Source organism: Myotis brandtii, unplaced genomic scaffold, assembly GCF_000412655.1.
Source record: "Myotis brandtii unplaced genomic scaffold, ASM41265v1 scaffold27, whole genome shotgun sequence".
In the NCBI taxonomy this organism is placed as follows: Eukaryota; Metazoa; Chordata; class Mammalia; order Chiroptera; family Vespertilionidae; genus Myotis; species Myotis brandtii.
In genome coordinates this window covers 882308-897148 of record NW_005360272.1, presented here as the reverse complement: position 1 = coordinate 897148, position 14841 = coordinate 882308, and the positions used below count along the sequence as shown (strand labels likewise).

At 46.2% G+C, this 14841-nt stretch overlaps 1 protein-coding gene and 1 long non-coding RNA gene across 8 annotated transcripts in view; one reads left to right on the top strand and one right to left on the bottom strand.

Annotated features, from left to right (window-relative positions):
• Positions 1-12218, top strand: part of DLGAP4 (discs, large (Drosophila) homolog-associated protein 4) — a 122524-nt gene extending 110306 nt beyond the window's left edge. For 4 of the 7 annotated variants that reach the window (XM_005868480.2, XM_005868477.2, XM_005868478.2 and 1 more), the window contains 3 exons: positions 8049-8140; positions 9466-9621; positions 10415-12218. In XM_005868480.2, coding sequence (XP_005868542.1) covers positions 8049-8140; positions 9466-9621; positions 10415-10633 — 467 coding nt within the window. In that variant the 3' untranslated portion in view covers positions 10634-12218. Of the gene's footprint in view, positions 1-8048; positions 8141-9465; positions 9693-10403 lie in introns of all 7 variants that reach the window. The other 3 variants (XM_014541425.1, XM_014541423.1, XM_014541426.1) reach the window with 3 other exon arrangements.
• Positions 9703-14841, bottom strand: part of LOC106726477 — a 15818-nt gene continuing 10679 nt past the window's right edge. Inside the window, exon 3 of the long non-coding RNA XR_001362545.1 lies at positions 9703-10066. This is a non-coding gene — a long non-coding RNA (uncharacterized LOC106726477). The remainder of the gene's footprint in view (positions 10067-14841) is intronic.

Below are 14841 nucleotides of genomic sequence, written 5' to 3'. Positions count from 1 at the left end.
AACCCTATACTGTATACTTTATGAATCAATAAAAATTTACAATTTTTAATTATAAACCTGTGTTTTCTATCAAAATTACTTCTTGCGTGAATTTTGGGACACCCTTTATGTGGGGATTCGGGTCTTCCATTTCTGAGAATAGTCTTTCATTAATTTTAAAAAATAATTTCCTCTCTTCCATTTGTTTCGTTTTCTCTCTGTGAAATTCCTGTCACTCAGATGTTGGATCTGCTGGATTGATCCTCAGTCTCTGATCTATTTCTCCTAATATCTATTTTTTTGTTCTCTTTCTAGAAAGCTTTTTCTTTTTACTTATTTTCCCCCACACTATAACGACTTGAGCTATGCCATAAAATTCACTTTTTTAAAGTGTACAGTTCAGTGGCAGTTAGTACACTCGCAGTGTTGGCAGTGTTGTGCAACCATCACTGAAAAGAAACCCCATAACTATAATACATGGTAATTGTGTCTGGCTTCTTTTGCTTTGCATAATGTTTTCAAGGTTTATCCATATTGTAGCATATGTCAGTACTTCATTCCTTATTTCTGAGTAACATTCCATTTTATGGATATACTACATTTTACTTATACAGCCACCTGTTGATGAACATTTGGGTTATTTCCATTTTGGGGTTACTATGAATAATGCTGCTCTATGAACATTTGTGTACAAGTTTTATATAGGTATATTTTTATTTCTTTTGGATATATACCTAGGAGTGGAAATGCTGGTAACTCCATATTTAACTTGAGGAACCTGCAAAACTGTTATCCACAGAGGCTATACCATTTAACATTCCCACGTGAGGGTTCTAATTTCTCCACATCCTAACCAACTCTTAACAGTATTGGTATTTTTGATTATAGTCATCTGAGTGGATATAAAGTAGTATCTCATTGTGGTTCTGATTTGCATTTTCCTGATGGCTAATCATGTTGATCATTTGTGCATGAATAGAGGAATCTATTGAGGTTGGGAGTTTTTCTTTACTTTATTTCCAAACTCTATCCATCAAATATTCACTATGGTCATCTAAATAAGAGCTCTTTCTTATTCTGTTCCTTTTCCATAACATTTTTATCCTTGTTTTATGGATAGAGCAATATATATACACACACACACACACACACACACACACACACACACACACACACATATACACACACACACACATACACACACATATATACATATATATGTATACTAGTATATGTGTATATATGTATATACTAGAGGCCCGGTGCATGAAATTCACAGCCTGGCCTGTGTCCTCTTGCAGTCCAGGAGCCCTCAGGGGATGTCCGACTGACGGCTCAGGCCCCCTCCCTGTGGGGAGCAAACCTAAGCCGGCAATTGGACACCCTTAGTGCTGTTGCAGAGGTGGGAGAAGCTCCCACCACCACCGCTGCACTCGCCAGCTGTGAGCCCGGCTTCTGGATGAGCGGTGCTCCCCCTGTGGGAGCGCACTGACCACCAGAGGGCAGCTCCTGCGTTGAGCTTCTGCCCCCTGGTGATCAGTACGCATCACAGCAACTGGTCGACCGGTTGTTCGGTCGCTTAGGCTTTTATATATATAGATACACACACACACGTATATGATTTACATAAACATTTTTAACTTTTCATTTGACCCTGTATTGTCTCTATTTCCTTTAGGGTTCTTTTTATATTTGTCTTTTGGGTTAGAGGCTTTTCTGGAATGTCCAGTGATCTTTGATTATTTACTCGTATTTAAAAGTGAGGAATTGACTCAGGAGTAAGACGGGAAGAAGCAGGAAATTGCTGCTTTTGTTGTAAGCCTAGTGGTTCCACTTGTTTTTTACTTTCATGATTTAAGTTAAAATAAAACTTAATTTTAGAGTTTCCAAAAGCTAACTATATAAAACAATAAAAAGAACAAAAGTCATGGTAATATGCTGTTAATGTTAGTAATATATGGTAATAACGTCAAAGATGAAGAGTCATTATTTAAGCATCAGGATCAAATCCCTTTAATGGCAGGATAAAAGCTATTATGAATAATGTTATGTTCAATCATTTGAATATAAAACTAGGTAGTAATATCCTGACTTTCATTTCTGATGTTAGTAATTTGTATCTTCTCTTTTTCTCTTAGTCTGCTTAGCTAAAGGTTTGTCAGTTTTGTTGATCTTTTTTTTAAAATATATTTTATTGATTTTTTTTTTTTTTAACAGAGAGGAAGGGAGAGGGATAGAGAGTTAGAAACATCGATCAGCTGCCTCCTGCACACCTCCTACTGAGGATGTGCCCACAACCAAGGTACACGCCCTTGACCAGAATGCCCTTGAACCTGGAACCTTTCAGTCCGCAGGCCGACGCTCTGTCCACTGAGCCAAACCAGTTAGGGCTTGTTGATCTTTTTGAAGAAACAACTTTTGGTTTCATTGATTTCCCTATTTTCTATTCTCTATTTCATTTATCTCTGCTCTAATTTTTATTATCTATTATTCCTTCTTCTACCTTTGGATTTAGTTTATTCTTTTTATAGTTTCTTAAGTGTAAGGCTAAGTTGTTGATTTGAAATCTTTTTTTTTTCTTTTTTTAAATATATTTTTATTGATATCAGAGAAGAAGGGAGAGGGAGAGAGCAGAACATCAATGATGATAAAGAATCATCCATCGGCCACCTCCCCACGCCCCCCACTGGGGATGGAGCCGCAACCCGGGCATGTGCCCTTGACCGGAATCAAACCCAGGACCCATCAGTCCAAAGGCTGACACTCTATCCACTGAACCAAACCAGACAGGGCTATTTTTTTTTTTTTAATGTAAGCATTAATAGCTATATGTTATCCCCCTTAGCACCACTTTTGCTGTATCATGTAGTTTTGGTATGTTGTGTTTTCATTTTCATTTCTCTCTAAGTATTTTCTAATTTCCCTTGTGATTTCTTCCTTGATCCATTGGTTGTTTAAATGTGTTGCTTAATTTCCACAATTTTGTGAATTTTCCAGTTTTCCTTTTGTTATTGATTTCTAACTTCATCCCATTTGATCAGAGAAGATACTTTGTTACCTTTTTTAAAATCTTTTGAGTCTTAATTTATGGCCTGGAAAATGTCCCATGTACACTTGAGAAGAATATGTATTCTATTGTTGTTGGGTAGTGTTCCGTATACGTCTGTTAGATCTAGTTGCTTTGTTGTGTTGCTTAAAGTCCTCTATTCCCTTACTTATCTTCCATCTAGTTGTTCTATCCATTATTGTGAATGGGGTATTTAAGTATCTATTCTTGTAGAACTATTTCTCCCTTCAGTCTGGCAGTTTTTCCTTCATATATTTGGATGGTCTGTCATTAGGTGCATATGTTTGTATTTCTTATATCTTCTTGCTGTCTTGAATGCATCTTTGATTCTTAAGAACACCTTCTGTATTCCAAAAGCATAGAGATTTTTTTCATGGTTTCAAAGTTTGTTTTTTGTTGTTGTTGTTTTCTATTGACTGCAGAGAGAGGGAGAGGAAAAGAGAGATAAAAACATCAATGATGAGAGAGAATCATTGATCAGCTACCTCCTGCACACCCCCTACGGGAAATTGAGCCCACAACTTGGGCATGTGCCCTAAGAATCAAACTGTGTCCTCCTGGTTCTTAAGTCGACACTCAACTGAGTCACACTGGCCAGGCCAAAGTTTGGGGTTTTATTTACTTATTTCTATGTAGGTGTTTAATCCATCTGCAATTTGTATTTGTGCATTCTAGGATCTCATTTTATTTTTTTTCATATGGAAAGCCAGCTGTCACAACACTAGTTATTGAAGTCTCTACTTTTCTCACTAGTTAGTAATGCTAGGTCAATCACAACCTCTGCCAGATTTTAACATATGCAGGGGTGTGTTTCTGGGCTCCATTCTGCTCCTCTGCTCTTTTGTCCTTTTCTGTGTTAATACAACTACAGTTACCATAGCTTTGTAACATGACTTGGTATCTAGTAAGGTGAATCCTCCTTCCTTATTCTTTTTGTCCAAAAAAGAAAACTTAAATTACATCTTCACTCATCTAAGACTAATTTTAGAATTAGTATGTCAAGTTCCTCAGAAAAATTTGTTTGATTAACATCTCTATGAAAGTCTTAATATATTTTATTAAGTATTATTCCTTAATACTTTTAGTTTTTGTTTTGATAGTAAAATGAAATTTTTAAAATCTTCATCCACAGATATGCTTTTTTATTCATTTTTTTAGAGGGAGAGGTGGGGGGGGGGGGAACATTAATAAGTTACCTCCCACACCCCAACCAAGGATCAAACCCATAACCTAGATATGAGCCCTGATCAGGAATGTAAACTGCAACCTTTTAGTGCACAGGATGACAGCCAACTGAGCCACCCTGCCAGGGCTCATCCTATATAATAAAAGCCTAATATGCAAATTGTCCCCTCGGGCAGTGGCTCGACCAGGAGTTCAACCAGGAGACCGAGAGTTCGACTGCTCACTATGATGTACGCTGACCACCAGGGGGCGGGGTGGAATATGGCGGGTGTCAGCGGTACTGGCAGTGGGCAGCAGTGGAGGCGCTGCCAGTCCCGATGGGCCCCAAGGAAAGCGGGACTGCAGCGGGATGGTGGAGCCGGTGAGTGGGCGGTGCCAGGCCAAGGTAGGTACGAGCAGGGCCCAGTCGCCTGGCCCATCACCCCACAGGTGGCGACCAGCAGCGGCTGTGGGGGGCGGAATCACCGCCCAGCTCCCAGGTGCCGAGGGAGCTGGGCAGGGGGCCCGGCCCCAATTGATTGCCTGCAGGCGGGATAGTGGAGCAGGTGAGGGGGCAGTGCCAGGCCAAGGCGGGGTGCCAGGCAGGGCTGCAGAGCTGCGAGGCTGGGGGCGTGAGCTGGGGCCCAATCTCCACAGCCACCCCGAGGGACCCCACCTGTGCACGAATTCGTGTACTAGGCCTCTAGTTTTTAAATATTTATGTATTCCATTTGTTATTGCTAGTAGATAGAAATGATGTTTGATCCCTGTACGTTGATCTTGTGTCAAGCAGCTTTGAATAATTCTCAGTTCTCTTGGATTCACATCATAAATGATCATAGTGTTTGTTAAAATGGCAATTTTGTGGGTCTCTAATCTTACTGTGTCTCATGCATAGCTTGTCTAACTGCAAGAACTTAAGAACATTGTGAAATAGTAGGGAGAAGTAGCTTCTCTCCTCTGGTCCTAACCTTCATTAATTGAGCAGTTTACTGAATACCTACCATCTGCCAGGCACTGTTCTAGTTTTTGGTGTTTAGTAGTGAACAAAATAAAGTACTGCCCTCATGGAGCTTGCATGGGCAAAGCAGTGTTGCTGTCTCATTTAGGGAGATCGGAGAAGACCTCCCTGGTAAGGTGATTGGAGCAGAAACCTGAAGGGAGCAAGAGGTCTTAGAGATCTGAAGATCAGATGTAATTGCAGGGGCAGAGAATCCTATTGTGGGCAAATGATGGACATGTTCCAGGCCTAGGGAAGGTGGCCAGTGTGGCTGCAGCAGTGAGCAGGAGCGACCGGTGAGGTGGAAAAAGGCAATTAGAACCCAACTGAATGAGGGTTTTAAGAAGGTCAACTGTGTGCTGCTGATGCTGAGGGGCATCACTGCAGAGTGAGAAAGTGGGAGGAGGCTTAGGAGAAATCTGTGTGAGGAGAAATCTGAAATGGTCCTCCGAAGAGTGCAGGGGCACTGAGGGAAGGTTGCAGAGGGAGAACTGGAGTGGGGCAGGCTTAAAACTGGAAAGGTTCATCTTTCCTTTCCCTTTGACTGCTTTTTAAGAGTTCCTCTTTGTCTTTGGTTTTACTGTAAATAAGTGTGGATTTGCTTTGGATTCATTTGAATTCCAGACTCTGAGGACTGGTGTCAGCCATTTCTGGAAAATTCTAAATCATGATCTCTTTGAATATTTTTCTTCCATTCTCTCTATTCTCTTCTTTTAGAATGCTGATATTCTCCCTCTCTCTTCCAGGCCTCTCAATTACTTTCTTCATTATAGTTTCTCTTTAATACATGTAACTTTTATTTCTTAAAAAATAAGGTACCCTGCCCTAACTGGTTTGGCTCTGTGGATAGAGAGTCGGCCTGCGGACTGAAGGGTCCCAGGTTCGATTCCGGTCAAGGGGCATGTACCTTGGTTGCAGGCACATCCCCAGTAGGGAGTGTGCAGGAAACAGCTGATCGACGTTTCTCTCATCGATGTTTCTAACTCTCTATCCCTTCCTCTCTGTAAAAAAATCAATAAAATATATATATTTTTAAAAATAAGGTACCCAAGTGCAGTCTTATGGTTAGGAATTCAAGACTTTTTTTTTGTATTCCCACTCTACTTTAGACCAAGCCAGGCACATCCTGCTATCTCCGGCAAGGGGGAGGGGTACTCATTTTATTTTCAGCAGCTTAGCTATTCATTTAATCAAGCAGTTTGAGTGTTTTGCATTGTTTACCGTGGCCTACCTGGTTTTCAGCAGGGTTTATTCATGTGCTGCTTGTAGCGTAGCCCTTGTTTCTGTGATGACCTAGTTCCAGAGCTCATGTTTTATCTCTTTCTATTGTCTTGCATCTGTTGGGAGCACCTCAATCTCTGCTTTGAACTACTGTTTTCACATACTTAGAACTAAATGTCATATTTTTCATCTACTCCCTGGCAACAATTTTCTGGTGAATGTTAATTTGCCACTTGCTGTTCCTATAATACCTCTGTTTAGCTCCTGTGTTGGTTCCTCTTGTCATTAGCTCATTATGGGAGGGCTGCTTACCATGCAAAGACCTCCCCTGCCTGGGTGCTGAACCAGGTTCAGGAAAGCCCTGCTACAGTCCACATCCCCTTTCATTTTAAATAAGAGATTATTGGCCTCTCCTCTCAAGGTGTGCTACTTTGGAGAACTCAAAACTGTCACCAATATCTGAGACCTTCAACCTCAAGACCTGTCCCGGTGTGGCTACCAGTGCATGGTCATTTGGCAGCAGTTCACATTGTGCTCCAGGTTCTATCAGATATGATTTGCATTTCCACTTCTTGTTTACTCTGTTTTGCTTTCAGGGATTTCTGAGAGGAATGGGAGGTAGTATTTCTTCAGGCCACCACTTTAAAGTCACACTAAAAGATCAACCTGTATTCCTGGCTAACTCTTCTTTTGGGAGTCTGTTTGCCTATATCTTATTTAAGACTTTTACATTTATGTTCATAATGAAAGTGATCTGTTCTTGGCATGTCCTATCTGCTGTCAGGGCTCCTGAAATTAGTTGTGTCATTTTCTATCTTTACTTACTCTTTGGAAGAGTTTGAATATAAGACGGGGATTATCTGTTCCTTGAAGGTTTTGTAAAACCTCATCTGTAGCCCTAGCCAGTTTGGCTCAGTGGATAGAGCGTCAGACTACAGACTGAAGGGTCCCAGGTTCGATACCGATCAAGGGCACTTGCCTGAGTTGCGGGCTCGATCCCCAGTAGGGGGCGTGCAGGAGGCAGCCAATCAATGATTCTCTCTCATCATTAATGTTTCTATCTCCCTCTCCCTTCCTCTCTGAAATCAATAAAAATATATTTTTAAAAAACAAAAAAACCTCATCTGTAAAACTACATAGGCCTGGTTTCTTTTTCTGGAAAGATTAAGTTCCGCTTCACTGTTTGTGTTTTTTTGCTTCACTTTTTAAAAACAGTTATTTACCTAATCAGATTTTCTATTTCTTCTTGAGTCTATGAGAGTAATTTACATTTTTCTGGAAAAATTTTCCACTTAAACTGTTTTCAAATTTATTGCCATAAAATGGAGTTCATTTTTATGTATTGTTTGCATTTTTCACAAAGACCAACTGCCATCTATAATAATAATAAAAGCATAATATGCTAATTAGACCAGACGACCTTCCAGACGAAGCTGGGGCTGTGAAGGCCGAGGCAAGAGCCCCTTGCACGAATTTCGTGCATTGGGCCTCTAGTCACTTAATAATGACTGGTATCGCAAGATGGGGCAGGGAGATGGAAGCTATGACCCTGTCCTGCCTTCCACCCAGGAAACCTGTGCTTGGCTCAGTCGGTCTATTCCACCTTCTCTTTCTCAGTCTTAGGAAAAGTCCTCAGTGCTGTGGGCAGTGCCCAGCTACTGATGTCCCAGAAATTCCAGCAGTTCCGGGGCCTCTGTGAGCAAAACTTGGTGAGTGTGATTTTTTCTTACTCCACAGCAGGGCTTCTAGCCTTTGGCAGCCTGCCAGCTCCCTCAGCTGAATTAACCCCTCTGAGCCTCTGTGACCTCCTTGTGGCAATAGAAAGGTGATGACAGTGCCTAGCACAAGAAAGGGGCCAGGAGTGGTCTTTTCAGATCGCTAAACCTTTTGAAACAGAAAACTGATATAAAAATAGCCAATGAAAGTTAAAGTTCAGTTAGCATTGATTTATTTATATTAGGCATATTCTACATCTAAGAAAACAGTCAAGGTAAGAAATTTTAAAATATCACCACTAGGCTTGATGGGTTTCCCTCTCCCTCACCCCTTCCTGATGGGAGTGTAAAAACCTCTCTCCAACTCGCCAAAGGGGCTGTACTCCTAGAGGTAGAGGGCAATGTCAGAGTGTTCATCTCCAGGACCTGTAGGGGTTTGGCTTGGACAGTCATGATGAGGAACATGTTGTCAGAGAACAAAATGATGGGAGGGATCCTGGCTTCTCCCCACCTGACTGTGAGACCATGCCAGGAACTTCTGTTTTCTCCCTGTAAAATGAGAACTGTTGTTGGCCTGGCATGCATTAGGGGCAGGAGGGCCATCCTCACTGCAGCCCTACCGTGGTGGCAAAGGCCTCAGTCTCCCATGTATGTGCAGAGCCTACTCTCATGATAGGACTTGCTCTTTCTCCCAAAGATGATCACCATCAGGGCTGGTAGTGACCAGGAACTATGCCGGGCGCACTGGGGCTTTGGTCTCTTCTCCGCGTCTCGCACGGAGGGGGAGACGTGAACCTGCTTGTACAAGTTAGGAGGTGCTTTCAGGATTAAAGAATAATGAAAGACAGACATAAAATTAGATGAAAAGCTTGGGCTGCGTGTGATGTCTGCCCTCTGACTCGAGACACAGAGAGAGCCTGCCCTCTGATGGAGGGACAGACACAAAGAGTGCAAGCTGTTTATTATATACTCGAATTACAGGAAGTTACATCACATCTGGGTGGGCCTTCGGCATCATGAGATCCATCCCCTTACCACTGGGCGGGAGAGTCAGACTGAGTGGCGTCCAATCTCTTGACTGGGTTCCGCCTTCAGGGCGTGGCTTTGCCCTCACTTAATTTCAGCTGACGTAAACTAAGCCAAATTAAGCCAGAGTGTTTACTAACGGCCCTTAACAAAGAACTACCTTAATTCACTCATGCAGATACTGACCCTGGGAATAGGAGAGCAAGACTAGAACCCAAGAGACCCCAACCGTGGCTGGGGTGCAGGACATGTCTCTGCCTTGCTTGTCCCACTGATAACGCTCTGCCCCACAGAACCCTGACGCCAACCCACGTCCAACAGCCCAGGACCTGGCAGGGTTCTGGGACCTGCTACAGCTCTCCATCGAGGACATCAGCATGAAGTTTGATGAACTCTACCATCTCAAGGCCAACAGCTGGCAGCTGGTGGAGACGCCCGAGAAGAGGAAGGTGAGCATGGAGCAGTGCGGAGGGGAAGTCCAGGGACAAATTCCTGGTCGGCAATAACGCTGCCCACATCGGTCAGTGCTGCTTGGCTCCCTTCTCCATGTGTCGTCTTTGAGCTGGGGGCTCACGTCCATCCATGCGTGGGGTCCATGCTCAGCACTTGTCCAGCATGCTGCTCTCTCTGTGTAGTGAGGCTGCCCTCTGAAGTATGCCACTGCATGTTCAGAAAATGGGGCTCCTTGGAGTCGTGCCCACAGCCTTGAACACTAGAATAGGCTGTTGAAACTCCAGAGGCAGAAAAAAGGTCCTTCTCCTGGGGCTACGCAGGAGTATACCAGAGCCAGCTCTTCCCTGAGGCCCAGGTTCTTCTGTAAAACAGCAGAACCAGTGACCCTATGGTGACTGGACTGTGCTTTGTAAGTTCTGACCCCCTAGAATAGCATGTGGCCTGAGAGTTGGAGGCCCTGAATTTAATCCCATCTCTGGCTGTGACTCAGATCATTCCTGCCTGAGTCTCAGGATCCAATGGTTCAGAGCAGGGGTGGAAAAGGTCACCTGTCTATCCCTTCCTGCTGGAACATTCTAGGATTCTAAGCTTGCTTTTTGCTCCTATGCCTGTGCTATTCCCACTATCATTGCTTCTTGTGGCTTCCTGATTCCAAATGTGTGTTGCTTGTGCCCCATGCGGGGAGGCTGGGGTGGAGACTACAGCTGCCAGCATATAGGGAGTGGTAGTGCCACACCAAAGGTGGCACCTTTATTTTATTTCTCTTCCCTCCTCACTGTCTCACTAAAGGAAGAAAAGAAACCACCCCCTCCGGTCCCAAAGAAGCCAGCCAAATCCAAGCCGGCAGTGAGCCGCGACAAGGCCTCTGACACCGGGGACAAGCAGCGTCAGGAGGCGCGCAAGAGACTCCTGGCCGCCAAGCGGGCAGCTTCCGTGAGGCAGAACTCGGCCACAGAGAGTGCGGACAGCATCGAGATCTACGTCCCTGAGGCCCAGACCCGGCTCTGAGACCAGGAAGCAGGAAGCCAACAAGTTTCAGTCATTTAAAAAAAACCACACAAACTAAATACGAATGGAACAAAAATTTTCTCAACCTTTAGTATGGTTATTCTATCTAGAGACCCTGAGCCAACTTTCAAATTGATGCATACAAGGGCTCACAATTTGGCTTTTTTGGGTCCCTCCCAGCTTTAGGTTATGAAGACTTCACACACAAAAAAAGTCAACAAAAACACAAAACTATAAAACTTTCTTTCCTCTTGCTGGCCGTGGTGGACTAGATGGAGGGACTTCAGCAACGCCCGGCCCAGCCTGCAGGTTGCAGTCTTTTTACTTGTTCTGTCTAATGAGAACTTAAACGAGCTTGTTTACAAGACGACAGTCCAAGGGCAGCCTTGGGCACCTGCCATGTCCTTCCTTTCCCAGCTACCCTCACGCTGACCTCGGAGTTTTCATTCTTATGTTTCTTTCCCTTCAGAGCTCACACAGGGGTCACCATCCCGGCTGGTGGCTTTCTGGGTCTCAGCCCTCTTTGCGGGGGAGAACCCAGAGGACAGAGAGATGGACACACGTTCCCTCCCCACCAAGTGCTCACACACAGTCACACATGTGCACACACACAGATGTAGGTTCCTCTCAGCAGAAGCAACCCCCATCCTGTGATCTGCCAGCCCTCAAGCAGGCGATGCATCTCCCTGAAAAGATGAGGAGGATTTAAGTCTTTGGGAGGGAAATGAGATAAAAGCTACAGTATCACATTCCAGACTCCTGCCTTTTTCTTCTCTCCAGCCCTTCTTCTTCCAGCAAAATGTATGGCTCAGTGACTCACAGAGGACACTTGAGAGAGGGACCCCATTTGTCTGTCCCTGGCCAAGCCTGTGTACAGTCCCCGGGGGGGCAGGCGGCTGTGTCTGTAGTATGTGTACATATGCACATAGACCTTAGAGTGTATATTTAACAAACACCCATCTGCTCACCCATGCCCACCAGCGCCACCGCTGGCTCTTGGGGCACCTGGCAGGAGGCAGGTGTGTGAATAGCATATATTTTTACATGTACTATATCTAGGTGTGTGTACAAGTGTGTGTAAAAATATATACTTTGTGTGTAAGCAGCCTTTTTTTTTTTCCGTCTCCCACCTGCCCAGCCTCTAAGTTTTCTGTTCTTTTTTTTTTTTTTTTTTTTTTTTTTTTTTTTACCCTATCCACCCTTCTTTTTCCCCTGCCCCCTAGCCCCACTCCCAGGGTGTCATGAGCCCTGAGCTGCAATGGCCCGGGTCTGTGGGGAGGGGTGGGGAGGGCAGGAGGAGGGGAGGGCGAGGCCCAGCCTGCAGCAAGCTCAGTGCACAAGGGCTGCTCTCCGCCGGGTGTAGGCTACAGCACTGGAGACGTCCTCGTGTCCAGCACTTGCTGCAGGGGCCCTGGGTGAACTGAGGGCCTGTTCTGGGGCCCCATCCCAGCTTGGCCACTGTCTGTGACCTTGGGCAAGTCACTTGACCTCTGTGTGCCTCAACTTCCTCCTCTGTAAAATGGGGACAGTCCCTGCCCCTCCCTACCTCACAGGCATGTTGTGAGAATAAATGAGGTAACGTGTACCAAGGGCTCATGGTGTTATTGTGGTGGGTGGGCTAGGCTGGGAGAAGGCGGGGGGAGTAGACTCCCCAGAAGACAGCCAGACTCCCTCCCAAACGGCAGCTCCATGAAGACAACAGGCCTGGGCACAGGCCGTGATTCCAGCTGTCAATCACCAGCTCCATGATCCTGGGCAAGAAAATCAAGTTCTCGATTTCCTCACCTGGACACGTGTATAGCATCTATCTTACCGGCTTCCTCTGAGAAATAAATGCATAATAGCTGTTGTATGGGAACCAAGATGGGCTGCCCTCACTAACAACCAGACCCAACTCTGCATATGTCCTGGGACGGGGTACTCGATACCCCCACCCCCACAGCTGCCTCCACCCTGACAATGCACTGAACGTGCTTCCCGAGGAGTTCCTCTACCAGGCCCAGTGCCCGCAGTTCATTCAGAGCTCACACTCTGGTGGGGAGACAGACACTGAACCTGCATCCAAGTCTACAGCAGGTGGTAGCAAGCTGTGGGGACCCGCAATGGCACCACCGAACCTGCCTGGCCAAGAGCACTCTGGTCAGCTGGAAGGACGTGGGTGTTCACTAACTTCTGCGGACAGGGATTCTAGGCAGAAGGATGGGAGGCTCTGATGCCCTGTGGTGAGAACATGCCTTTTAGAAAGGCCTGGGGCAGGCTAGGTTGCAGACACCTGGTCTCCCAGTGACTCAGGCCCAGAGGATGCACAGAGCGACCTTCCCAGGAGCTTTACTCAGGCGGCCACCCCTCCCCGGTGGGGCCTCTCAGAGCTCACCCAATCCTGTGGGCCAGACCCCTCGTGCTCGGAATGCGTGCTCTCATCTCTGGACCCTGTTAGTGACGCTGAGCAGTGACCATGGGTAGCTCTGATGTACTAGAACTGGAGCCTTCATGGGCCTACCCCTACCCTGAGATGTAGCTGGGGGTGACTTAAAGGGTAAGTGAAGGGGTTTCTTGGGCACAGCCAGACACTCAGGGTGTGAGTGAATGCAGGAGACAGCCAGGCTGGATTTAAGGGCAACCATCCAGCTGGCTGCACAGCTCTCCCCATGCCGGGCCTGTGGGGCCAGCGTGGACTGTTATCCCCTCCGAGCATGAGTGTTGCTGCTGCAGCAGGGGAAGGGCCTTGCGTTCTGGTCAGGGTCTTAGGGAAGGACCCTGCACTCCTTGTATCAGCCCAGTGGGGAGGGGGAAGTGTCTGATGTGCGGAATCTGGGCCCCCACTCTGCCCCTGGCACAGCAGTGGAGGAACCCCCTTCCCTGATTTGAAAGAATAGTATAATGACCACACCATGTCCTTTACCCAAAATCACCAATTGTCAACATTTTGCCATAGTTGCATCATCCCTCTCAGGTACATACACACAGTTTTCTCGCATCCATTTGAAAGTAAGCTGCATCCGCCACACTCCTTCACCCCTATACAAATACCACGCAGCTCCTAAGAACAGGGACATCCCTGCATGACCACAGTTAACTATAGTCCGGCCCTCCAACGGTCTGAGGGACAGTGAACTGGCCCCCTGTTTAAAAAGTTTGAGGACCCCTGCTCTAATGCATCAAAATTACAACTAAAATACAGAACAACTATCATCCAGAACTGAGGGAAAACTGGCTAAGTGGAAGTACTACAATTAGGGAGGTATAGAAGAAAGCACACTGAGACTGGTAGGAGGTGCGGAGGCACAGAATGGGCTGGTCCAGCACCCGGGTGTGCCGCTTTTTTAATCGGAAGGGAGATCACCTCTTTGAAGGCTGCCTGGAGGAGCAAGGAGTCCCAGCTCCACACCAGACTCCCAGCCCAGGGTTCCAGAGCTGGGGAAAGAACACCCTACAGGAAGTAAGAACTACAGACTGTAAAAACATGTGCGAATTGGAGCTGAGTGATACACAGGCTGCTAGAGACCCAGATGCTCCTCTTAAAAGGCGGCACCGCGAACTGAATTTACAAGCTCCCACTTGTTCTGAGCTCCAGTGTCAGGCAAGGCTCTGGGGGACCCAGACAGGTATGGGAGAAACTGGACTGTCTGGCATCAGGGAGGAACGCAGGTCCGGCTTTCTTCCAGACGGAGGTGCTCCCAGCAGTCATTGTTCCTGTGCTGGGACCTCCTGGGTGCAGGGCTGACTGGCAGACATTTCTGTTTGCTCTGCCCTGGAGATTCCCTAAGACCCCACACCCACCCAATTTACAACCCCACTCAAGCTGTGCACAGTGGCTTTTGCATATGAATGGCCTGTCCTTTCTCAGCCTAAACTCTATCAACCAAGTGACAGCTGGGTCAGGGAGCCCCAAAGCTATCAATAAAAGGCCGGCACCAACACCATCCTGCCTTTCTGAACAGCTGGGCCTTGTCTGGGCACTTCCAAATCTGATACAAAGAGGAAAAATCTGCAGATCTCTCTGTAGCTCCTGCTGGGTGGCCCTAGGCAGTGGCTCAATTTGCACCTCCCTGGAGATCCAAGAGCCAGTGTACCCAGTGATCAGTGTGAGACCATACCAGATTACAACTCTTCACATCCATAAGTGACACACTCAAGGGGCAGACTCAGTGAGCACCAAAGCCCCACTGAAGCAAGTCCTGCTCCATAAGGGTGTCTCCTGCACAGCA